Genomic DNA, 26,958 nt, shown 5'->3' on the forward strand with positions numbered 1-26,958 from the left:
AGAAATCAGTTTCAATTAAATTATACTTTAGACAACCAAAATACAAGACAAAAAGTTATTCCCATGTGCAGTAGGCCTATGCCTTCTCTTCTTGAGTTCATGGTGGGTTCTTGCACTTCACTTTAAAATTCTTCAACAAACTCCCTTCTGATGTAAAGCAAGACATTGAAAATTCTAATAAATTCAAAAGAAAACTAAAAAAATATCTTTATAGTCAGTTCTTGTATAACTTTAAGGGTTGAAGATTTCTTGTAGCCAAATGACTCATAGAAATATTGTTTCTACATAGCCCTTTATTTATAATGTGTCAATAACTGTTGTTCAATGATAAATATTAATATTGACATTTAGATATTAAACTACTAACAGAAGATAAACAGCAGGTTTTTAATACAAGATCGAGTAGAATGAACAGTATGATCTGAGTCACACAGTATGGTGCCCGTCTTGCAGCTGCATGAAACATACATGCACACTGCATATTGAGGAAGGACGGCCATTTGTAATTATGGCCCCAAGGGGTTCAGAGCATCAAGCATTTACCTTGAGCATATTTCAAAATTAATGAGTCTCCAATCACAGTTCAGTGACTCTTTAGTCACCTCGCAAGTTGAAACAACATGATAAGGACCTGGATCTTTCAATAACTGTACAATTGGTGCAACAATTCAAGACTACTGCAGCTTGAGCAAAGAAGGAAAGTTCAGGGAAATGGAAGACAGTGGACTGCAGAGCGAGCAAAGGAGGTGCATCAAGCACTCATCTAAAATCCTCACCCTTCTGCTGCCAGATATGCTTTGGCACTAACAACAGTGGAATGTTACCTGCCATCATCCATGATAACCTGCACATTTACCCATACAAATTGTAGGTCATACAGAAACTAAATAAACAAGCTAAAATTGCCTGGTAGATTTCAGCTTGCATTTCCTTGAATTTTTAGCAGAAAACCTGCAGATATGAAAATATAAATTGATGTCAGGTGACACACATTTTTATCTAGATTGTGGTGGAAGTAAACAGCATTACAGATACGGGGTACCACTTAGGTGAGATAAATCTCCTCAGTTGTGAGAGAAGCCCCTGCACTGTGAATGTGTGACTGTGTAGTGCAACATGGTTTTGTGTGGCATCATTGGTCCATATTCTTTTGAGGATCTTTATTTATGTTCAGTGACAGTTACTAGGGATCACTACATCCTAATGTTAAATGACTTCCTCCTTCCAAAGTTGAACAGCGACATATGGTTCCAACAGGATTGTGAAAGATCTCATACAACCCATCAGTTGATGTATATCTTGGGGCATCATTTTCCTGGTTGATTTTTTTCCAGATTTGGAGACATTGATAGGCCAGAACAATTGCCCAATTTTACTGCCCTGACTTGTTCTTGTGGGTGTGTCTGAAGAGTTAAATGTTTGCTACACATCATATCATCATGGTTGAAATCCAGGAAAGGACTCACACAGCTGTGGAGTAGATCTCATTGAACTGAGTGAGTGCTTCACTTTATTTATGTGTATATTGATGAGTTCCCAAGGAACAAGGCAGTGCAGCGGCCAGCACACTGCACTCAAATTAAGCAGGAGCGATGTTCTCTCCCTTTTTAATCCATTCCACATCTTTGCAATTTCTATTTAATCACATCTTTGCAGTTTTTCCTTCATAGTGGGATCTACAGGTTATAATGAATGAATAAGTGAATAAAACAGTCTGTACCGAAGGATGTGAGTTCAGTCTTTCTCATACAAATATCTGTCCTATCTGAGTTTTGCAACAGACACTATATAGGGAAGGAAAAATAAAACTGGCCCAGAAAATTATATGTAATTGACCCTTTTTAATGAACAGAAGAACTGCACTCCCAGAAAATGCTGGAAACCATTATTTCAGTGCACCAATTGGTTATTGCTGCATGTATGCTCATACACATCTCTCACATGCTCTATTCTGAGTACTTGGTTGTGTCATTATTTTTGAGTTTGTGAGAGGAGCAGATGTGGCTGATGACTAGTTGAACATAACACAAAATGGTGCTCATGATAAAACAGTGTCTATTCATTGCTGAGTGTTATACAAAGTACAAATTATGGAAAATGTGTTTGGAACTGAAACTTCCTGGCAGATTAAAACTGTGTGCCCGACCGAGACTCGAACTCGGGACCTTTGCCTTTCGCGGGCAAGTGCTCTACCAACTGAGCTACCGAAGCACGACTCACGCCCGGTACTCACAGCTTTACTTCTGCCAGTATCTCGTCTCCTACCTTCCAAACTTTACAGAAGCTCTCCTGCGAACCTTGTGGCTAAGCCATGTCTCCGCAATATCCTTTCTTTCAGGAGTGCTAGTTCTGCAAGGTTCGCAGGAGAGCTTCTGTAAAGTTTGGAAGGTAGGAGACGAGATACTGGCAGAAGTAAAGCTGTGAGTACCGGGCGTGAGTCGTGCTTCGGTAGCTCAGTTGGTAGAGCACTTGCCCGCGAAAGGCAAAGGTCCCGAGTTCGAGTCTCGGTCGGGCACACAGTTTTAATCTGCCAGGAAGTTTCATATCAGCGCACACTCCGCTGCAGAGTGAAAATCTCATTCTGTGTTTGGAACTGTTTGTGTAAAAGCTTAAAACTGGAAGTGTTTTGGCAAAACCTCCAGCGAAGTCTGATGTGCAAAACTTAATGGCAAAAGGCACAAAACAGACCCTGTAGTGAATAAAAACCACAACTTAAGTAACATGGGTTAGCCCTGCATCAGTCTTACTGTAAGTATAAATACTTTACACGCCAGTTTTATTTGGCCACTCTGACGTACCAAGGCATTGTACTCTAATGACTTGTATAAAATCACAAACTTTGTATGTAATAAAAGAAACAGTCAATTGCCAATGTTCTACTAAGCACAAAATCAGGTACAGCTAACATGAAACAAACAGTTTCAAGGCACTGGACAACCGCAAAGGGAAGCAAAATGACCAAAATATAGCAAGCATGGTTTTAATGAGGTAACATATTGTTTGTAGAGATGAGAGTTTCTTTTTGGGTGCAGGGGTATGAGAGAGAACATGAGCAAAAGGACAAATGCTAAAGCTGATGGCTCTTAGAAAACACTGTATGCTGTGAAATGCAATGTAAATTTAATTAAAAATCATTGAACTTCTTTGATAAAATTTCTTGTTTTAAGGGAGCACTTGTCTTTGTGAATGAAGTGCTCTTCACACACACACACACACACACACACACACACACACACACACACACACACACACATGCAAGCATGCACAGATGCATGTAACAGAAGGAGAAAATGCTAGTCTTAATGTTTTAATATTTGTGTTTTCCATGCCCACAGTGACATCACGTTTTCTGATACAGTCCAAGGATGTAGCACTGTATCGGAGTGGGCATTCAAATGCAAGTGAACACCTTAAAAGCATTTTACGTGAGGAATTAAATAACATAAAAGCAGCTGGTACATGGAAGGAGGAAAGGATTATCACATCGAGCCAAAGCACTTTGATCAGTGTTGCTGGTCAAAACACTAAGATACTGAATTTCTGTGCCAATAATTATCTTGGTTTATCAGTAAGTATAGTGCAGTTGCATAAAAATTATCTATGGATTTTATATCTATGCAATCTATGCTTTCATACTTTTATTTTATTATTTCAGCTCTAACACTACACTCATTAATAACAGTTATTTTTTACTTATTCTTGCATAGTAGTTCTGTCATACAGCAATACTTCAGGTACGTTCAAACTAAACAAAATCAGCTTCACAGTTAGCAGTGATTCATGGTTTCCTGAGAGGTACCACAAAATTATAAATATTGTTGTTGTTGTGGTATTCTGTCCAAAGACTGGTTTGATGCAGCTCTCCATGCTATTCTATCCTGTGCAAGCCTCTTCATCTCCGAGTAACTACGTCCTTCTGAATCTGCTTCATGTACTCGTCTCCGGGTCTCCCTATACAATTTTTACCCTTCACGCTTCCCTCCAGTACTAAATTGGTGATCCCTTGATGCCTCAGATTGTATCCTACAAACCGATCCCTTCTTCTAGTCAAGCTGTGCCACAATTCCTCTTCTCCCCAATTCTATTCAGTACCTCCTCATTAGTTATGTGATCTACCTATCTAATTTTCAGCATTCTATTGTAGCACCACATTTGAAAAGCTTCTATTCTCTTCTTGTCTCAACTGTTTATCATCTGTGTTTCACACCCATATATAGCTACACTCCATACAAATACTTTCAGGAAAGACTTTTTGACACTTAAATCTATACTCGATGTTATCAAATTTCTCTTCTTCAGAACATCATTCCTTGCCATCACCAGTCTACATTTTATATTGTCTTTGCTACGACCATCCTTAGTTATTTTGCTGTCCAAATAGCAAAACTCATCTACACTTTAAGCGTCTCATTTCCTAATCTAATTCCCTCAGCATCACCTGAATTAATTCGACTACATCCCATTATCCTTGTTTTGCTTTTGTTGATGTTCATCTTGTAGCCTCCTTTCAGGACACTGCCCTTTCTATTCAGCTGTTCTTCCAAGCCCTTTGCTGTCTCTGACAGAATTACAATGTCATTGGCGAACCTCAAGGTTTTTATTTCTTCTCCCTGTATTTTAACTCCTACTACAAATTTTTCCTGGCTCCTTTACTGCTCATTCAGTGTACAGATTGAATAACACTGGGGAGGTGGGGGGGGGGGGGTTTGCTTCCCTCTCATGCCCCTTGACTCTTACAAGTGCCTTGAAAGAAAGTATTCCAAACAAATTGTAAAAATTTCTTTAAGTCTACAAATGCGAGAAACGTAGATTTGCCTTTCCTTAACCTAGCTTCTAAGAAAAGTCATATGTCAGTATTGCCACACGTGTTCCTACATTTCTATGGAATCCAAATTGGTCTTTCCTAAGGTCAGCTTCTACCAGTTTTTCCATTCATCTGTAAACAATTCGTGTTAGTAGTTTGCAACCATGCCTTATTAAACTGATAGTTCAGTAATTTTTACACCTCTCAGCACCTGATTTCTTTGGAGTTGGGATTATTATATTCTTCTTGAAGTCTGGAGTATTTCCCCTGTCTCATACATCGTCCCCACCAGATGGAAGAGTTTGATCATGGCTGGCTCTCCCAAGGTTGTCAGTAGTTCTAACGTAATGTCGTCTACTCCTGGGGCCTTGTATCTACTTAGGTCTTTCAGTGCTCTGTCAAATTCTTCACTCAGAATTATATCTCCCATCTCATCTTCATCTACATCCTCTTCCATTTCTGTAATAGTGCCCTCAAGTACATTGCGCTTATATAGACCCTCTAGATACTCCTTCCAACTTTCAGCTTTCCCTTCTTTGCTTAGGACTAGTTTACCACCTGAGCTCTTGATATTCATACAGTATGTTCTTTTATGCTCCAAAGCCCTATTTGATTATGCTGTAGGTGGCATCTACCATATCACTAGTGCTGTATGCTTCTACATCCTTACATTTGTCCTCTAGTCATTCCTGCTTAGCCATTTGTTGATCTCATTTTTGAGACATTTGTATTCCTTTTTGCCTCCTTCATTTACTGAATTTTTATATTTTCTCCTTTCATCAATTAAATTCTGTATTTCTTATGTTACCCAAGGATTTCTACTAGCTCTCATCTTTTCACCTACTTGATCCACTGCTGCCTTCAGTATTTCATCATTCAGAGTTACGCATTCTTCCTCTACTATAATCCTTTTCCCTGTTCTTGTCAATTGTTCCCTAATGCTCCCTCTGAAACTCTCTACAACCTCTAGTTCCTTCAGTTTATCCATGTCCCATCTTCTTAAATTCCTACCTTTTTGCAGTTTCTTCAGTTTTAACCTACAGTTTATAACCAATAAATTGTGGTCAGAGCCCACATCTGCCCTTCAAAATGTCTTACAATTTAAAACCTGGTTCCTAAATCTCTGTCTTACCAATATATAATCAATCTGAAATCTTCTGGTGTCTCCAGATCTCTTCCACATATACAACCTTGTTTCATGATTCTTGAACCAAGTGTTAGTGATGATTAAATTATGCTCTGTGCAAAATTCTTCCAGGCAGCTTCCTATTTCATTCCTTTCCCCCATTCCATATTCACCTACTACTTTTCCTTCTCTTCCTTTTCTGACTTCGAATTCCAGTTCCCCATGACTATTAAATTTTCATCTACCTTAACTATTTGAATAATTTCTTTTGTCTCATCATACATTTCTATCCCTTTCCTACTATCAAATTCCAGTCCTCCATAACTATTAAATTTTTGTCTCCCTTAACTATTTGAATAATTTCTTTTACCTCATCATACATTTATTTCCTTTTCCTACTATCCAATTCCAGTTGTGACTATTAAATTATTGTCTCCCTTAACTATTTGAATAATGTGTATTGTCTCATCATATATTTCTTCAATCTCTTCATCATCTGCAGAGCTAGTTGGCATATAAACTTGTACTACTGTGGTAGAGGTGGGCTTTGTGTCTATCTTGGCCACAATAATGTGTTCACTAGGCTGTTTGTGGTACCTTACCCATGTTCCTATTTTTTTTATTCATTGTTATACGTACTCCTGCATTACTCCTATTTGATTTCCTATTTATAACCCTGTATTCACCTGACCAGAAGTACTGTTCCTCCTGCCACCGAACTTCACTAATTCCCACTATATCTAACTTTAACCTATCCATTTCCCTTTTTAAATTTTCTGTCCTACCTGCCCAATTAAGGGATCTGACATTCCACACTCTGATCTGTAGAAGACTAGTTTTCTTTCTCCTGATAATGGCGTCCTTCTGAATAGTCCCCACCCAGAGATCCAAATGGGGGACTATTTTACCTCAGGAATATTTTACCCAAGAAGACGCCATCATCATTTAACCATACAGTAAAGTTGCATACCCTCAGAAAAATTATGGCTGTAGTTTCCCCTTGCTTTTAGCTGTTTGCAGTACCAGTGCAGCAATGCTGTTTTGGCTGATATTACAAGGCCAGTTCAGTCAATCATCCAGACTGTTGCCCTTGCAACTACTGAATAGGCTGCTGCTCCTGTTTAAGAATCACACATTTGTCTGGCCTCTCAACAGATACCCCACCATTGCGATTGCACCTACGGTATGACTATCTGTATCACTGAGGCATGCAAGCCTCCCCACCATCGGCAAGGTCCATGGTTCATGGGGAGGGGGGATAAATATTACACATTCATTATATGATAACAATTACACTTAATTTAATGGAGATAATGAATGTAATTTGTTTTCTTTCAGAATCATCCAGAAGTAGTCCATGCAGCAAAAACAGCTCTTGAAAAATATGGTGCTGGACTGAGTTCAGTTCGTTTCATTTGTGGAACACAAAGTATACATAAGGTAAAAATTAATATTATTATTATCATCATCATAATCATTATTATAGTCCAACTTATTTAATCAAGAGTGGAGTTTTGTTTCTTCATTGCTAAATTAATGTCTAAGATGTGATATGTGAATTGTGCTGCATACTAAGGAAATTTTCAAATCTTGCAGGAACTAGAAAAGAAAATTGCAGACTTCCATTGTAAGGAAGACACTATATTGTATCCCAGTTGTTTTGATGCAAATGGTGGCTTTTTTGAGTCAGTCCTTACACCAAAAGATGCAGTTCTTTCTGATGAACTGAACCATGCTTCCATCATTGATGGTATACGTCTCTGCAAGGCACAGAAGTTCAGATACAAACACAGAGATATGGCAGGTACGCAGGTGCTATATGTGTAATCAACCAGTTTGTAACAAGTGAAAGTTATTGAATCTGATGATGCCTTTTCTCAGCAGTTGTTAGAATATTTCAGACATTAGAGAAAACTGGCTCTCAGGCAACAGTGTACTGAATACATGTCACACTTGATGAATCAAATAGCAATCAGTTATATATCTTACCACACTGTAAGTAAGAAAGAGATTGTTATTTGTATTTATAGTGATAGAGAGGTATCACAAATACTGAAGTACATTGGAAAAAATTAACAGGCTGCCAAAGTATGAGACAGGGTTTTGGAATCCCAGGTAAATTTAAAAAAATAAATTGTAGGGCCTCTCCATCCAAACTGCTCACGTGTGAAATCCTTGAATCTGGAGCTGAAAATGTCTGATAGTTTTCTCTTATGTAGTGTACCTTGAGTAGTATATTTATGTAGATTTATAAATGAATGTCAATTTTATTCTTTTACTTTGTCATATGGATATACACATGATTGTATAGCTGCTTACTTTGGTGGATAACAAATAGCTTGATGGAAACAAATGCTTCTGTGTTTGCAGAAGGATACATTTGTTTATTGTCCTGCAAATAGGAAAGCTTGTTTATTGTTTCACATGACTGAAACAGCTGAAATCAGCAGTATTTGTTATCCTAGATATGTAAAAAGTATTAAATAATGGAGAGATATCAGCCATCCAGCCTGTGCTTCAGTAGACAACGTGGCTCAAAAGAAGACAGTCCAAAAAAGAGCTAACAAATCATTGTAGATTATAAAGATTCAGGAGAAGAGTTTGAGAACTCTAGAACTTAAATAGTAAAAAAATTAAATTATAAACAAGATCATAACAGAAATCTGGAAAACTAAACAAATACCCTTTGAATGGCAATGACCACTCATCCATCCACTTCACAAGCAGGGGAACAAAACAGACCCAAATAATTATGGAAGAGTATCTCTCCTGCTTATCACCGACAAAGTTCTGTCAAAATTACTCTTAAAAAGATTTGTAAAACAGGCAGATCCAAAGATAGAAGATTTGTTGTAGAATCTTAGAAAATATTCTGAGCTCAAACATAATGATGTATCTTGAACAGAATGACCTCCTCAATGCCAGTCAGCAAATATTCCAAAAACATGTACCATTTGAAACCCAACTCACACTTTTCTAACAAGACATACTGAAAGCTTTGGATCAAGGCCATCAGGTAGATGCAGTATTTCTTGGTTTCTAAAAAGAATTTGACTCAGTATCACACCTATGCTTATTATCAAAAGTATTATCATAGGGGCTATTGAACGTAATTTGTGATTGGACTGAGGACTTTCTGGTAGGGCGGATACAGCATGTTATTTTGGATGGAGTGTCATTGTCAGATGTAGAAATAATTTCAGGAGTGCCCCAGGGAAGTGTGTTGGGACCCTTGCTGTGCATGTTGCATATCAATGATGTTGCAGACAATATTAATAGTAACCTCAGGCTTTCTGCAGATGATGCACTTGTCTATGATGAAGTACTGTCTGAAAGAAGCTGCATAAATATTCAGTCAGGTCTTGATAAGATTTCAGCATGGTGCAAAGATTGGCAACTTGCTTTAAATGTTCTGAAATGTAAAACTGTGCACTTCACAAAATGAAAAAAATGTAGTATCTTATGACTATAATAGCAATGAGTGACTGTTGAAATTGGCCAACTCATACAAATACCTGGGTGTAACACCTTGGAGGAGTGTGAAATGGAATGATCACATAGGTTCAGTCGTGGGTAAAGGAGGGTATAGACTTCAGTTTATTGGTAGAATATTTGGGAAGTGCAATCAGCCTACAAAGGAGATTGCCTAGAACAAGATGTTGGCCAGGTCGATAAGTAGCCAGGCATGGGGCCTGTTTCAGCATAGTCTTCAATTTCTAGAAAGCCGCATTGCATGACGCAGACCATTGAAAAGGCACGTTTTTATGTGACAGGCTGAGCCACTGAAGCAGCAGATGGTAAAAACTTGTGACAGTATGCTATTTTCCCCAAGAGGGCCTGCAGTTCCTTAACAGATGTAGGGTGAGGAAGGGCATCGATCGCAGCGACAATTTGCTGAAGCGGATGAATACCATCCCGAGAGTTGAAACCCCAAGTACGTGATAGATGCCTGAAAAAATTTTGATTTCTGAAGATTACACTTAAGACCGGCAGTCTGTAAGACATGAAAAAGTGTGCAGAGATTTTGAAGATGTTCGTCAGTGGTGGAGCCAGTGACAACAATGTCGTCCTGGTAATTTATACACCCAGGGGCAGAGAGCAATAATTGTTCCAAGAATCGCTGAAAGAGAGCAGGGCGCTGGCAACCCCGAATGGCAATCGTTGGTATTGATAGAGGCCGAAAGGCGTGTTAAGGACCAGAAACTGCTGGGAAGGAACGTCGAAAGGAAGTTGATGATAAGCTTCTGACAGGTCAAGTTTAGAAAAATACTGGCCTCCAGCAAGTTTAGTAAACAATTCTTCAGGTCAAGGCATAGGGTAAGTGTCGATAAGGCATTGAGCATTTACAGTGGCTTTGAAATCGCCACAGAGACGAATATCACCATTTGGCTTAGCAACAACAATGACAGGAGAGGACCACTCACTGGAAGTGACAGGAAGCAAGACCCCTGAAGCAGTGAGACGATCCAGCTCCCATTTGACCTGATCACAAAGGGCCACAGGAATGGGCCGAGCCCGAAAAAACTTAGGCCAAGCAGTGGGTTTGAGCATGGTATGAGCTTCAAAGTTGTTTGCACGGCCTAACCCAGGAGAATAAAGGGACAAAAATGTCATTGACAAGGAATCCAATTTAGCATAAGGAATAGCATCAGAGACGATATTGACAGAGACACCTATGGAGAACCCAAAAACGTGAAAGGCATCGAAACCGAAAAGATTCTCTGTGTTACTATGGTCGACCACAAATATGGGAACAGTGCAAACGACAGATTTGTAAGATACCTCAGCATCCAATTGTCCCAAGAGAGAAATCTTCTGTTTATTGTAAGTCTGTTATTTCTTAGTGACAGGTGACAGGATTGGAGAACCCAACTGAAGATACATCTGAGAATTGATGATAGTGGCAGCAGAACCAGTATCCACCTGCATGCGAACATCTCGACCAAGTATTTGGACAGTGAGGAACAACTTCCCTGAAAGCAAAAAAGTACAGTTGACAGACAACACAGAATCAGAATCAGCATCATGTTCATGAACATCATGTACGCGGTCAGATTTGCAAACGGATGACACATGACCTCTTTTTTTTGCATTTGTGACACACGGCCCAACGTTGTGGACAATCTTCTCATGAATGTTTTGTAAAACACCGTGGACATGAAGGAAGTTGCCATGGGGTTTGCTGCAGTTTCTTAGAGGTTTATTTGCGGTTAGGCCTAGGCTGCACTTGGGAGCGTACTGCGGCCATGTCGGCTGGCGGGGACACGCCACACGCTTCATCAACATCACACAGAGGTTGTATTTCCCTGACGTTGCCCCATGCCTCTATTTGCACTCCAGCAGCGCGAGAAATTTTGAAAGACCAAGCAATGGATAGGACTTCATGTAGAGTTGGATTTGCCAACTGAAGGGCACGTTGCATAACTTCTTTGTTGGGCGCCGATCAGATAATAGCATCCTGCACCATGGAATCGGCATAGGATTCTTTGTGAACTTCAGTAACAAATTGACACTTTCCACTGAGGCCGTGAAGTTCAGCAGCCCAAGTGTGATAGGATTGATTCAGTTGTTTTTGACAACATGAGAGGCTACCACATGTATTTGCTTTTGAAAATAGAAGGACAGACGTGAGCACATTTCAGCAAAGGACAAAGACGCAGGATCTTTCAAAGGAGCCAATTGTGACAACAACCAATACATTTGAGGTGAACTCCATGAAAGGAACGGAGACTTACATGTTTGTTCATCCGTGACATGAAATGCCAAGAAGTGCTGTCAAAGACGTTTTTCGTAATCAGACCAGTCTTCCGCTGTCTCGTTGTAAGGAGGAATAGTAGGTAGAGACAATGACAAGAGACGCCCCACATTTGATGCCGTGACAAAATCACGAATTGCATTTGCGAGAAGCGTTTGCTGTTCTATGAGACCTTGCAATAGTTGCTCTAAAGTAGCAATGGAAACACGTGGGTCAACGATGGAAAAGAAAAATCCCATCCTCATCGCCAATTGTTATAACTTCAAGTTGAACAAATATATTTCAAGGAAGACACAATACATGCAAGTCACAGATCAAGAAAACAGAGTGAGACGTGTGTACACTTTAACAGTCAAATCATAACTGAGTCCAAGTCTAGCGGCCGCCGGCTGACTGGCCGCTGGCCCTGGCTGCTTAGGTGGCGCTGCTGCTGCATGGCTGGCAGACAGCGCCGAATGTAGAGGACATGTGTAACTGCCCGGAGGCACTTTGAAAGATCGGCGAGTCACAACAATAAGTCAACTGCTTCCTGGGAGGCCTTGCCACATTTGCCACATCCTAAGGTGGGATGCGCGAAGTGCTGGTATTTAAAACAGGACATTGGGTTGGGAACGTATGGTCATATGCGTAGGCGAAGGAAACCTGCCTTGATATGTTCTGGGAGTTTCATTCTACTGAAGATGAGTCAGATTTTATGAGCTCCCCTTCCACCATTTTCAGTATTTTTTACACATCAATAACCTCTTTCTGAGCCCACTCTTCATTTCCTCCTTGGGAATGTCAACTGGATCTCTACATGACACAATACCTTTGCTAAAGTTCAAGGTGTTATGGAGCTTCATTTCTATGGCACATTCCCCAAGGCACTTAGCTTTCTGGAAGTTGGTAACTAATTGCGTACTAGCAGTTTCAGCCAGCAGTGCCATTATGCAATCAGTTAACTGATTTCAGTGTACCTGGGATGCCCTCTAAAACTTTTTGAATGTAAAAAAGTGAAACCTTGTAATAGCTTCCCTCTGTTTGCTTCACAGTCAAAAACACCTTCTGACCGGCAGCATGCAATCCTTTACTATTCAATGACAAATTCTGTGTAACCCCCGAATCCAGAAGACTGGCTACACAAGCCCTCATATTTTATTTGGTGTTAGTACCTACCAGTGGCCCGCCCTTTCCGATGGAAGGAGAAGGAGATTATTTTGAAGGCTCCATTTTGGTCCCACAAGCAGCTGGGGTAAATAAAAAGTCCACCTAGACAGAGCCCTGCATACCTAGGTAAGCCTTATACAGCTGAGGTGCAGCAGGATCCCCAGAGACTGCCTGCTAATGACTGTTCCATCTCAAGAGTCAAGAATCTTATCCACATAAAGCACGCCTTGAAATTGAGGGTTTTGTTTATAGAGATTTTTACCATCCTTGGTATGTTAACACAAGAACAATGTCATCTGAATATTAATGAATAACTATATGCATTGATGCTTTTCATACAGGGTTTAGGTTAGCATCTCACTTTTGTAGATCAGAAATGGAGAAAGGAGGAGTTGCCACATTCATCAGGAACTGTCATAAATTTAAGAACATAGACATTCATAAATTTTGCCTAGAACAGCATGTGCAACAGAACTAGAATTTCACAAAAAATCTTTCATAATATTAAGAGTATATTGAGCACCTGCAGGTAACTTTAATCTGTTTGTAAACCACCTTGAAGCAGTACTGGCCCATTTAACAACCAAAAACAAAGAAATAGTTGTTGCTGGTGATTTCAATGTAGATTTCCTTAAAGACTCTCCCAATAAGAACTTATTTGAGTTAGTAACACTATCATTCAACTTAATTCCCACTGTAAAGTTCCCCACTAGGATAGCCACTTGCTCACAAACAGCCATTGATAATATCTTTATAGAAAAGTCCAATGAACAAAATTATATTACAAAACCAATAGTCAATGGCCTCTCAGACCATGACATGCAGTTCCTTCTGTTAAATGTTAATACTGAACAGGATATAAAATCTGTTAAATCTGAGCTCAAGAGGGTAATCAGTAAGCCAAAAATTGATTATTTTAGGACACTCCTCAGAGACATTCACTGGACTGATGTTTACAGTGCTCATGGCATGAATGAGAAATATAAAATTTTTGCTAATAAAGTGCTTACCTTATTCAAACACTGATTTCCCCCAAAACTTACCAAGGTTAGAGCAAAGTCTACAAAGAAGCCATGGATTACTCGAGGAATAGGGGTATCTTGTAAAACAAAAAGAAAACTGTATCTGTCAATCCGAAACATTTCCAATGTTGATGCTATAGCACATTATAAGAAATACTGCAAAATATTAAAGACTGTAATACGGATGTCAAAGCAAATATATTACAAGGAAAAGATAGTCATATCAGATAACAAAATAAAGACAATATGGGATATAGTGAAGGAGGAGACCGGTAGAACCAGACATGAAGAGGAACAAATAGCATTAAGAGTAAATGATACATTGGTGACAGATGTGTATAGTGTTGCAGAACTTTTTAACAAACATTTTATAACTGTTACGGAAAAGATGGGGTCGTCAGGTTCGGTAGATGCTGCTATGGATTACCTTAGACCAGACATATCAAGTAACTTCCATAATATGAATTTGACCCTCACTACCCCAACAGAAATAATGTCCATCAGAAAATCTTTAAAATCAAAAACATCTAGTGGGTATGATGAAATATCAACAAAGTTAATTAAAGAATGTGATTCTGAGCTAAGTAACATATTAAGCTATCTGTGTAACCAGTCGTTTATCAGTGGAATATTTCCTGGGTGGCTGAAATATGCTGAAGTTAAGCCACTGTTTAAGAAGGGAGATAAAGAAATAGCATCAAATTTCCGTCCAATTTCACTGTTGCCAGCATTCTCAAAAATTTTCGAAAAAGTAATGTACAGTCGTCTTTATAACCATCTTATCTCAAATAACACACTGTCAAAGTCACAGTTTGGATTTCTAAAAGGTTCTGATATTGAGAAGGCTATCTACACTTACAGTGAAAATGTCCTTAATTCATTAGACAAAAAATTGCAGGCAACTGGTATATTTTGTGATCTGTCAAAGGCATTTGACTGTGTAAATCACAATATCCTTTTAAGTAAACTAGAATATTATAGTGTAACGGGAAATGCTGCAAAATGGTTCAAATCTTATATCTCTGGCAGGAAACAAAGGGTGTTATTAGGAAAGAGACATGTATCAAGCTATCAGGCATCATCCAACTGGGAACTAATTACATGTGGGGTCCCACAAGGTTCCATTTTGGGGCCCTTACTTTTTCTTGTGTATGTCAATGACCTTTCATCGGTAACATTACCAGATGCCAAGTTTGTTTTGTTTGCTGATGATACAAACATTGCAATAAATAGCAAATCAAGTGTAGTCTTAGAAAGATCAGCCAATAAAATATTTGTGGAAATTAATCACTGGTTCCTAGCCAATTCTTTGTCACTAAACTTTGAAAAAACACACTACATGCAGTTCATAACTTGTATGGGGTGTCCCAAGAGTATATGTCTAACATATGATGACAAGAAGATAGAAGAAGTGGACAGTGTTAAATTCTTGGGATTACAGCTTGATAATAAATTCAACTGGGAGGAGCACACCACAGAACTGCTGAAGCGTCTTAACAAATCTCTGTTTGCAATGCGAATTTTGTCAGACATAGGGGATATAAAAATGAAAAAGCTGGCATACTATGCTTACTTTCATTCCATAATGTCATATGGGATTATTTTTTGGGGTAATTCATCAAGCCAAGCTAAAGTTTTCCGGGCACAAAAACGTGCAGTAAGAGTTATATGTGGTGTGAACTCAAGAACATCCTGCAGAAGCCTGTTTAGGGAACTAGGGATACTAACTACTGCTTCCCAATATATTTATTCCTTAATGAAATTTGTCATTAAAAATATATCACTTTTTCAAACCAACAGCTCAATTCATGGAATCAATACTAGAAATAAGAATAATCTTCACAAGGATTTAAAGTCACTTAGTTTTGTACAAAAAGGTGTGCATTATTCAGGAACACACATTTTCAATAACTTGCCAGCAGCCATAAAAAGCTTAACAACCAATGAAAATCAGTTTAAGAGAAGCCTAAAGGATTTATTGGGGGCCAACTCCTTCTACTCCGTTGATGAATTTCTTAGTAAAACCAACTGATTTCTATATAAGTACAACATAACTTCTGCACAATTTCAGTGCAGTAATGTGTTCATTGAAAATTTGTGTGTGTGTGTGTGTGTGTGTGTGTGTGTGTGTGTGTGTGTGTGTATAATCTAACTTCTGCACCATTTCAGTGCAGTAATGTGTTCATTGTAAATAAGTATTACAGTAGTTGTATTACATGTTTATTACCTTATAAATAAATAAAATACTTTTTTATTTTAAATTCAGTGCATTAGTATTTGTAAAATGACTCTTAGTGTTCATTAAAAAATGACGATCATTCCACTTGGGACCTGTGGAATGGTACATTAGCTTACTTGTTTTAGTTGTAAATATTTGTCGTGTATTGTTGTTTTTCTGACATGTTCCACATCCTGGAGGACCTCCTCACTACGGATCAATTGGAATGAAAGTAAATCTAATCTAATCTAATACAGAGCCAGAATGTGGTAGAAACGTTTTACAATATAATTTATATAAATAGTATTTTAGCAACAGTAAATTGTTGCAGCTATTATTTGAGAGTGGCACAATACCCAAAAATTATACTTGTAAACAATTAATAATAAACTAAGCTGAATGCATTATTGTTTCAAAAAAGTGATTCTTTCTTTGCATATGTTCTAATAGAGAGAATGTCACTGAAAAGGCAATGTCTAATAATAATTTTAAAAAGCAGTTGAAAAAATCAGAAGTTTGTGAAGAGAAACTTTTGTGGCAGTATTGCAGTCCACATTGAAATGTCTTGATGTGGTTGACACTAATACTTTTCTAAGCCTTTATAATGCTTGAAATTTCAACGATGAAATTGAGATGACAAATGCATATGCAACTGTTCAACAAGAGTAAGAGTTAGTATATAAAAATTGGATTTTGTAGCTTGTATCAGATCATACAAGATACATCATGCTTTTTGACACATCACACCAACAAATATTTCCTGCATTTCAGACATTGTTCCAGATGATTTAATTGAAACATCTATTCCAACTTGTAGAATACTAAATATCTAACAAGGAGCTCAGAAAACTTTCACACAAGTATGAAGAATGCATTCTTTATCTGATTATTCTACATCTACATTTACATCTGTATCCTGCAAACCACTGTGAGGTGCATGACAGAGGGTACATACATTCCATTGTACCACTTATTATGGTTTCTCCCTATTCCATTCACATATGAGGCACATGAAGAACGATTATTTTAATGCCTCTGCACAAGCAGTGATTATTCTAATCTTATCTTCATGATCCCTATGTGTGTGATATGTAGGGGATTGTAGTGTACTCCTAGAGTCATCATGTACAGCTGGTTCTTGAAACTTTGTAAATAGACTTTCTCGGGATAGTCTTTCAGTTCAGATTCTTCAGTATCTCTGGGACACTCTCCTACAGATCAAAGAAACCTGTGACCATTTGTGCTGTCCTTTTCTATATAAATTTAATATCCCCTGATAGACCTATCAGATATGGCCCCACACATTGGAGCAATATTCTAGAACCAGTTGCACAAGAGATTTGTAAGCAATCACCTTTATAGGCTGATTGCACTTCCCAAATATTTTACCAATAAACTGAAGTCAACCACCTGCATCACCCACGATTGAACCTATGTGATCATCCCATTTCAAAAGTGTTACAACCAGGTATTTGTATCAGTTGGCCAATTCCAACAGTGTCTCATTGATATTATAGCCATAAGCTACTACATTTTTTTCATTTTTTGATGTGCACAGTTTTACATTTCTGAACACTTAAAGCAAGTTGACAATCTTTGTAACATATTGAATGTTATAGAAATCTGAATGAATATTTATGCAGCTTCTTTCAGAAACTAGTTCAGCATAAATAACTGTACCATCTGCAGAAAGTCTGAGGTTACTATAAATATTGTCTGCAGTGCCATTATTATATACAACATGCATAGCAAGAGTACCAACACACTTCCCTGGGGCACACCTGAAGTTATTTCTAAATCCAACAATGACTCTCTATCCAAGATAACATGCTGCATCCTCTCTACCAAAAAGTCCACAGTCCAGTTGCAAATTGCACTTGATACCCCTTATGATCAAACTGTTGACAATAAACATAAATGTGGTACTGAGTCAAATGCTTTTTGGAACTCAAGAAGTACTGCATATACATAATTGCCTTGATTCAAAGCTTTCAGTATGCCATGTGAGAAAAGTGTGGGTTGGGTTTCACATGATCAATGTTTTCAAAATCTATGCTGGTTGGCATCAAGGAGGTTATTCTGTTCAAGACATTTCATCACATCTGAGCTCAGAATATGTTCTAAGAGTCTACAACAAATTGAAGTCAAGAATATTGGATGGTAGTTTTGTGGATCAGTTCTACTACCCTTCTTGTTGATGGTTGTGGCCTGTGCCTTTTTCCAAGAAACAGGCATGGTACTTTTGTTTGAGGGATCTACAATAGAGTATAGTTAGAAGAGGGGCTAACTCAGCCACAAATTCAGTATAGAATCTGACACGGATTCCATCAGGGCCTGGAGCTTCATTCGGTTTTAACAATTTCAGCTGTTTCTCAGCACCAGTGACATTAATACTTATTTAAGTCATCTTTTTGGTGGTAGAAGGATTAAATTGGGGCATTTCTCCTGGGTTTTCCATTGTAAAACAATGTTTGAAAATTAAGTTAAGCATTTTAGCTTTTGTTTTGTTATCCTCAATTTCAGTTCCTGTCTCATTCCCTAGGGACTGGACACTAACTTTGGTGTCAATAACAGTCTTTAAATATGACCACAGTTTCTTTGGGTCCTGTGAAAAATCATTTGACAATATTCTGTTATGGTAATCATTGAAGGCATCATGCCTTGCTCTCTTGATGGTTAAATGTGTTTCATTTAGCATCTCTCTGTCTATTGCCTTACATTTTGTTTTACACCTATTATGCTGTAGTCCCTGTTTCTTTAGAAGTCTCTTTACTGTGACTGTATACAGTGGAGGTTCCCTCCATTATGGATTGTTCTACTGGGTACATATCTATCCAGTATGTGATCAACTATTCTTTTAAACTTCAGCCATAGTTCCTCTACATGCTCCTGCCCTGTGCTGAAAGTCTCAAGTTCCTCATTGAGATATTATACTACTGGTTTTTTTATCTAGTTGACTGAACATATACACTCCTGGAAATTGAAATAAGAACACCGTGAATTCATTGTCCCAGGAAGGGGAAACTTTATTGACACATTCCTGGGGTCAGATACATCACATGATCACACTGACAGAACCACAGGCACATAGACACAGGCAACAGAGCATGCACAATGTCGGCACTAGTACAGTGTATATCCACCTTTCGCAGCAATGCAGGCTGCTATTCTCCCATGGAGACGATCATAGAGATGCTGGATGTAGTCGTGTGGAACGGCTTGCCATGCCATTTCCACCTGGCGCCTCAGTTGGACCACGGTTCGTGCTGGACGTGCAGACCACGTGAGACGACGCTTCATCCAGTCCCAAACATGCTCAGTGGGGGACAGATCCGGAGATCTTGCTGGCCAGGGTAGTTGACTTACACCTTCTAGAGCACGTTGGGTGGCACGGGATACATGCGGACGTGCATTGTCCTGTTGGAACAGCAAGTTCCCTTGCCAGTCTAGGAATGGTAGAACGATGGGTTCGATGACGGTTTGGATGTACAGTGCACTATTCAGTGTCCCCTCGACGATCACCAGTGGTGTACGGCCAGTGTAGGAGATCGCTCCCCACACCATGATGCCGGGTGTTGGCCCTGTGTGCCTCGGTCGTATGCAGTCCTGATTGTGGCGCTCACCTGCACGGCGCCAAACACGCATACGACCATCATTGGCACCAAGGCAGAAGCGACTCTCATCGCTGAAGACGACACGTCTCCATTCGTCCCTCCATTCACGCCTGTCGCGACACCACTGGAGGCGGGCTGCACGATGTTGGGGCGTGAGCGGAAGACGGCCTAACGGTGTGCGGGACCGTAGCCCAGCTTCATGGAGATGGTTGCGAATGGTCCTTGCCGATACCCCAGGAGCAACAGTGTCCCTAATTTGCTGGGAAGTGGCGGTGCGGTCCCCTACGGCACTGCGTAGGATCCTACGGTCTTGGCGTGCATCCGTGCGTCGCTGCGGTCCGGTCCCAGGTCGACGGGCACGTGCACCTTCCGCCGACCACTGGCGACAACATCGATGTACTGTGGAGACCTCATGCCCCACGTGTTGAGCAATTCGGCGGTACGTCCACCCGGCCTCCCGCATGCCCACTATACGCCCTCGCTCAAAGTCCGTCAACTGCACATACGGTTCACGTCCACGCTGTCGCGGCATGCTACCAGTGTTAAAGACTGCGATGGAGCTCCGTATGCCACGGCAAACTGGCTGACACTGACGGCGGCGGTGCATAAATGCTGCGCAGCTGGCGCCATTCGACAGCGAACACCGCGGTTCCTGGTGTGTCCGCTGTGCCGTGCGTGTGATCATTGCTTGTACAGCCCTCTCGCAGTGTCCGGAGCAAGTATGGTGGGTCTGACACACCGGTGTCAATGTGTTCTTTTTTCCATTTCCAGGAGTGTATATCTTGTACTTTAGTAATCATTGTCGCCACAACTGCGTCATGGTCACTGATACCAGTTTCGATGTGGACATTCTCAAAGAGGCCAGGTCTATTTTTTCGCATTTTATCAGATATCTTTCCATCATGAGTGGTTTTCTAACTATCTGCTCTATGAAGCTTTCAGAGAAGGCATTTAGTAAAGTTTCATAGGATGTCTTATCATGCTCACCACTAACAAAACTGTAACTTTCTCAATTAATTATTGGATGCTTAAAGTCTCCATTGAGGGTTGCAATATGATAAGAGAACTGAGTTTTTCTCTAAAGTTTTCATTTACATCAGAAGATGAGTCTGGTGGATGATAGAAGGATCCATTTATCATTTTATACTGAGTCTTGCCCAAACAATCTCACATACAGCTTCAATTTCGATCTTGATGGATTTGATTTTCTTGTGTCCTGCAACAAACACACCACCTCCATTTTCCATTTACCTAGCCTTTCAATATACACTTAAATTCCTTAAATTCTCCCCAAAAATCTCACTGCTGTCAATTTTGGGTTTCAGTTAGCTTTCTGTACCAAGTATTAAATGAGCTCCGCTGCTTTTCATTAGCACATCAAACTCAAGCACTTTGTTGCAAATACTTTGGCAGTTTACCTTTAGGATTTTAATACTTTTGCCTGTGGAGGCATTTCTTTTGATCTTACACAGATACTTCTGGTTTTCCTACAGCTATTATTATCTGGATTGGATGGAGAGCCACCGAATCTAAAAACCCTAGTGTGCACACCTCACACAGTCAGCTAACTGAGCAGCAACCTCTCATATGTAGTGCACATCTGACCTATTTAGGGGGACCCTAAAGTTCTCAACTCTATGGCACAAGTCCGGGAAGTTGCAGCCTATCTTGTCTCAGAACCTTTGAAGTCTCTGATGGAGTCACTCCACTCGACTCAGAACCAGACCCATTATACGCCATATTCATTCTTGGTACCACATTTTACAGCACTATTTGGTATGAATCTTATTTCATGAGTTACAGCTGCTCATGGTGACAAATTTATTTAATCTTATTGTATTAATTCATATTTTTTCCTCTCATACTCTTGCACAATACTGTAAGACATGCCAATAATATAGGAAACAATGATAGTATTACCAACAGCAGGCATTGTGGAAATATGGAACAATCTGAAGTTGTTATAGCATTAATAAAGTAAGTTAATCATGAAGGAATTTAGGAGTACCTAATGAACATTGTTATTTATGTGCTACTGTTAAATTACAGTGGTTTTAGGAAAGGTTAATAGGAATAAACTAACAGCTTTAAATTGGTAAATATCACAAATACTTCTTGCAGTCTCAAAGTATTTCTTTATGCCAGATTTGGAAGAACATCTGAAGAAAGTGAGCGATGCTAGACTGAAAGTGATTGCCACTGATGGTGTATTTTCAATGGATGGCAATGTTGCTCCTTTGCCAGATATATGCAAACTGGCACAAAAGTATGGGGCTCTCACATTTGTGGATGAGTGTCATGCAACAGGATTTTTTGGGAAAACAGGAAGGTATAGTGTAATATATTTACTACATTTTAAACTGTACTGTCTTGTATTAACATTAATGGTAATTATCTTTTTTGTCTACTTCTAAAAATGCAAATCTTCAATAGAAAAGCTTTTTGATCATACTATCGTTTTGTTGTTTCCACTTAAGCTTATTTTCCATGTGAACAATGACAACTTTTATACACTGGATTTCTCTTAGTGTGTGACTATTAATGTCTACTTATGGCTCCCGAAGATCCTTGATATTTTTTTAGGATTCCATAATATGTATTAAATGGTTTGTCATTGGATTGGTTATAGTCCTGTTCCATTAACATTTTTGTTTAGTTAACTGAGTTGGGCCCTGATTAATACACTAGTGTTAATAACTAGCATTGAAGGTGGTTCAGCAAACACTCTGCCGGACACTTAATTGTATACTACAGGGTAATCATTTATCAAGACCATGAATAATAGCACTTCAAATAACAAGTTGTAAGTTTTTTTTCTGGTGCAGTCTATTAATATGCTCCTGTGCATTCTGTAAGGAAAAAACATGAGATTAACACCCTCATATAAAAAAGTGTGATGTTATTCTAACACAAACCACTTAAAAAATACTGGGTTCACATAAGTAACCATTCCAGTCTTATTTTCAATTATGTCACAGTTGGTAGCATATTTGTTAGGAAAAAGAATTAAGTGATTGCAAGAAGTGAAGGAGTTGTTCTTCATCATGAATTCAGAACACAAAGTCATCATCAATAAATATGTACCACACCAGAGGCCCTAGTTTCAGGCTGTTGAGGAACATCTCTTCCATTTGACCCATGGAAAGGATGACACAGACATAACTAAACTTGTTTGTTCATAGGTTTGGCCCTCTAAAGTGAAGCAGTTATGGGAAGAATAAAGTTGACTAGTGTGACAATTATAATTTTTTTGGGAGACTTTCAATTGGGCTTTGGGAAAGGTTTATACTTTTCAATGTCCCTGCTGGAAGCATTTGGGATTTTACTTCTCTCAAGTCAGGGATTTTTTTTCCCTTCTAATTCTAAAGATATCCACAAACCAGATCGAAGTGAATTTTTTGCTTGGAACCCTTGGAATTTGAGAAATGTTTGCCTAGTGTTCAAATGAGGGTTCTAGTTTTTGTTATAATGCTATTTAACAAGTTACAGACAGATATAAATGAAGAAACTGAAAATTTTTATAGTTATAAGGGAAAATTAAAAAAAAAATATTATCACACACTTCTTTTGTAAGTGATCACACTGTCTAGATCCAAGAATTGCCGTTTACTATTAGCTGTGTAATAGGTAACAATGTCGACTGTAAGCTGGTCTTTATTTTCATAACATGTAGGAAACTGGTGTTATGAGTTTAGTCACATAAACATTAAGCAAGCAGTAGTTGCTGTTACCTAGTGTAGCTGAGTAAGTACTAACTTCTTTCCCTGTTAGTTTTACTCTGTTCAATGAATCCCAGGTAAGCACAAAGTGTATAAAACAGATTGGTGATGATTAATTGTTAATATAGTATTTATCTGCAATATTTTTTTCTTCTAATGGTCAATCTGTTCCTGGCCTCTTTCCTCTTCGTGAAGGATCTCCTTCATAAATAAAAGGATGAAAGATCCACTTCTGAAAAGATCTAATAGTCAGTCCATTCCTGTCCTCTTACCTCTTTGTGAAGGATCTTCTTCATGTTGGGTTATACAAAACACAAATAAATAAATGAAAGGACGAAAGGTCCACTTCTGAAAAGACCTACAGAAGCAGTTGGAGTGCCAGAAGCAGCAACATTCTGCTGATGTGTAAACTCATTTATAAGCAACCTTCTTCCTTCATTGATGAGTCTCTCTTGACTGTTCTTATGGAATGATACAATTGATTAAATCTGTTTGTTTCTGCCTAAGAATTAGTGATACAGCAGAAGTGTCTTGCAGGACTATAACTCGCAGTTGTGGTTACAAGAATTTTGTACAAGTGGAAGTTATGAGTGTGAAAACATAAGACAGAGGTAAACAGAAGTGAGTTTTAGGAGTCTCTAAAATAGTGGGTAATATTTTAGTTTGTAAACACCATGATGATGGCAAGGTGAGTCTTGAATATGTAAAGTTACTGACCTTGTTATACTGTGCTGTTCTTCAGTAATGCTGAAATTTTGAAGTCTCATTATCTGAAACTGGTTGGAGTTGTAACTCAATAGTTTAACAATGGACATGCCACTTGTGATTTAAAATTTAGATTATTTCACATTTATTAGTGCAAAAATGCATAATGATGATGGTCAGCTTCTTCTATCAGCTATTTTTATAGTTCAAATGAACCAAGTTATCAACTACACTGGATGAACTCTAAACAGCGGTAGATTCATTAGTACACATTCCTACAGTGAAGTCATCACTCTTGTCTCTACAAATGATAGATTTTCACAAAATGCCATCTGAAAGAAAACTGAGTCATAAGCAGCTCTCAGAGTGATCCACTGGAGCTTTACTGACACATTAACGCATAGAAGTTATATGGACATTTATAGCTGGACTATTGAAATAAGTTCTGAAAACATTTACCTTTACTGATTGTAACATAAAGGTCTCCACATATTAGTGATCTTGAGATTAAAATGTTTATTGACGAGTGCAAGCCATCAATTTTTACACTGAGACACTAACATAAAGATTGCTAATAGTAGACTCTGACACAGAGATTTTAGGAGGATTATTGTTAGGTGCAGACTGCCAGACTTATTACCCAGTTGTACTTACAGACAAGTGCATCAAATTTAGTGAAATCTGTAAAAACATAGTTCTATAAAAGGAATAATGTCAAAATTAGTGGCAATGACATTACAGAAAACAAAGTAATAATTTCTTTTATCCATATGATAGATAAGTGGACAATTAACATAGTGATTATACAATTTTATTCATACCTTGTGCAGTACTGCAGGGATTTATTGAGCTTCATGTAATTTTTCATTTTATTTATTTATTTATTTCTTACACCATGGATCCAACTGTGACAATTTCACATGGATGTAGTGTGTGTCAATTTTTACATTGTCAATGACAAGTACTTGTACACTATGTTTACAGGTAAAGAATATAAAGTTACTTAACCACTACAATGATCCATAACACAATATAATGGAATGAGAATCCTTAGACCTACAGATTACAGGTATAAAACAAAGTAAATTAAACCTGAAAAGGTCATACAACCCAGACTGTTAAATATAAGCAGTTAACACTAAAAGAGTTACATATGTGACAAGAATGTTCAGCTTAATGTTCAATTTATATGATAATACATCTTATTTTAAGGCCGTTTCTCACTGTGTTTCATAAACTCTTCCAAACTGTAAAATGACATGGCTAAAAGAAATTGCCTCAGAAGCTCTTTAAATGTAGATTTGTTGGCAATTTCACATTTGATTTCTGGAGGAAGAGCATTAAATATCTTTATACCAGAGGACTGTACACCCTTCTGCACAATCTTCAAATTTTTACCTTCAGTGTGGAAATCATGTTTCCTCCTTGTGTTATACTGATGGTATTCACTGTTACATTTGTATAAATCAGTGTTTTTACTTATGAAACACATAAGTGAGTATATATATTGAGAAGTAGTTGTAAGAATTCCCAGATTCCGGAATAGGCTTCTGCAGCTGCATCTAGGATCTACACCAGACATCACTCTTACAACACGCTTCTGAGCAATGAATATTTTCTTTGCAAGAGGTTGATTTCCCCAGAAAATAATTCCATATGCCATCAAAGAATGGAAGTAACCATAGTATGCAGCTTTTTTAATGCTTAAGTTTGCACTGACAGAGATGATTCGCATTGCAAAAACTGAAGAGCTGAGTCTCTTGTAAAGATCTAAAATGTGATGGGACCAGTTTACTCGACAGTCAATCTTCACGCCTAGAAACTTTGTTACTTCCACTCTTTCTATGACCTGTGTGGCATATTTAACAGTCATTTCTTCCTCAGTTTTGGCAGTTGGGGTGAACTGAATATAATTAGTCTTACTCAGGTTAAGTGAAAGACCATTTGCAGTAAACCATTTCATTAAATCTATAAGAATAGTATTAACAGACTCTTGAACATTTTCACATTTAAGACCATTAACCATTATGTTAGTATCATCTGCAAAGATGGTAAAATTGCACTGAATCATTGAAGAATAAGGTAAATCATTTATAAATAACAGGAACAGTAAAGGACCAAGAATAGAGCCCTGTGGAACTCCACAATTTATGTCTCTCCATTCCGATGAAATCATTCCACCACACAAATTGTCTGACTTATCTAAGACTACTTTCTGTTTCCTCTCTGTCAGGTATGACTGAAGCCAGTTATTTGCTACACCACTTATTCCTAGATGGTCTGCCTTCAGTAACAGTATTTGGTGGTTCACAGTGTCAAAGGCTTTACATAAATCACAAAATAACCCTGTTGTCACCATTTTCTCATTTAGAGATTCCAAAACCTTATCTATAAAAGCATATATTGCTTGTTCAGTTGACAGACCTTTCCGGAAACCAAACTGATGTTTGCTGAGAATATTGAATTTATGTAGGTGTTCTAAAATTCTAGAATACATGAGCTTTTCTAGTACCTTTGAAAACACAGTCAGGAGAGATATTGGTCTGAAATTTTTAACATCAGTTTTCTCCCCTTTCTTAAAGAGAGGCTTCACGATAGCATACTTTAGTCTATCAGGAACAATTCCTTGCTGCAAAGAGGCATTGAAAATATGACACAGTATATTGCTTACAGAAGTACAACACTGCTTTAACAATTTGCTAGAAATATTGTCTACTCCACAGGAGTTCTTGGTTTTCATGGAGGCAATTGTTCTTTCAATTTTTGATACTGTAACGGGTCTAATATGCATTTGGATGATTTTGTTAGGGAAAGCATTTCGCAAAAAGGTCAGGGCATCATTCACAGAA

General features: G+C 38.4%; 1 protein-coding gene across 1 annotated transcript in view; it reads left to right on the forward strand.

The window, feature by feature from the left end:
- Window positions 1-26,958, forward strand: part of LOC126187656 (2-amino-3-ketobutyrate coenzyme A ligase, mitochondrial) — a 62,043-nt gene that overhangs the window by 15,029 nt on the left and 20,056 nt on the right. The window contains exons 3-6 of the mRNA XM_049928872.1: window positions 3,336-3,568; window positions 7,269-7,370; window positions 7,527-7,734; window positions 21,831-22,014. Of these exons, the coding sequence (XP_049784829.1) occupies window positions 3,336-3,568; window positions 7,269-7,370; window positions 7,527-7,734; window positions 21,831-22,014 (727 nt within the window). The remainder of the gene's footprint in view (window positions 1-3,335; window positions 3,569-7,268; window positions 7,371-7,526; window positions 7,735-21,830; window positions 22,015-26,958) is intronic.

The sequence above is a fragment of the Schistocerca cancellata genome, chromosome 5 (genome assembly GCF_023864275.1).
Source record: "Schistocerca cancellata isolate TAMUIC-IGC-003103 chromosome 5, iqSchCanc2.1, whole genome shotgun sequence".
Taxonomy (NCBI): domain Eukaryota; kingdom Metazoa; phylum Arthropoda; class Insecta; order Orthoptera; family Acrididae; genus Schistocerca; species Schistocerca cancellata.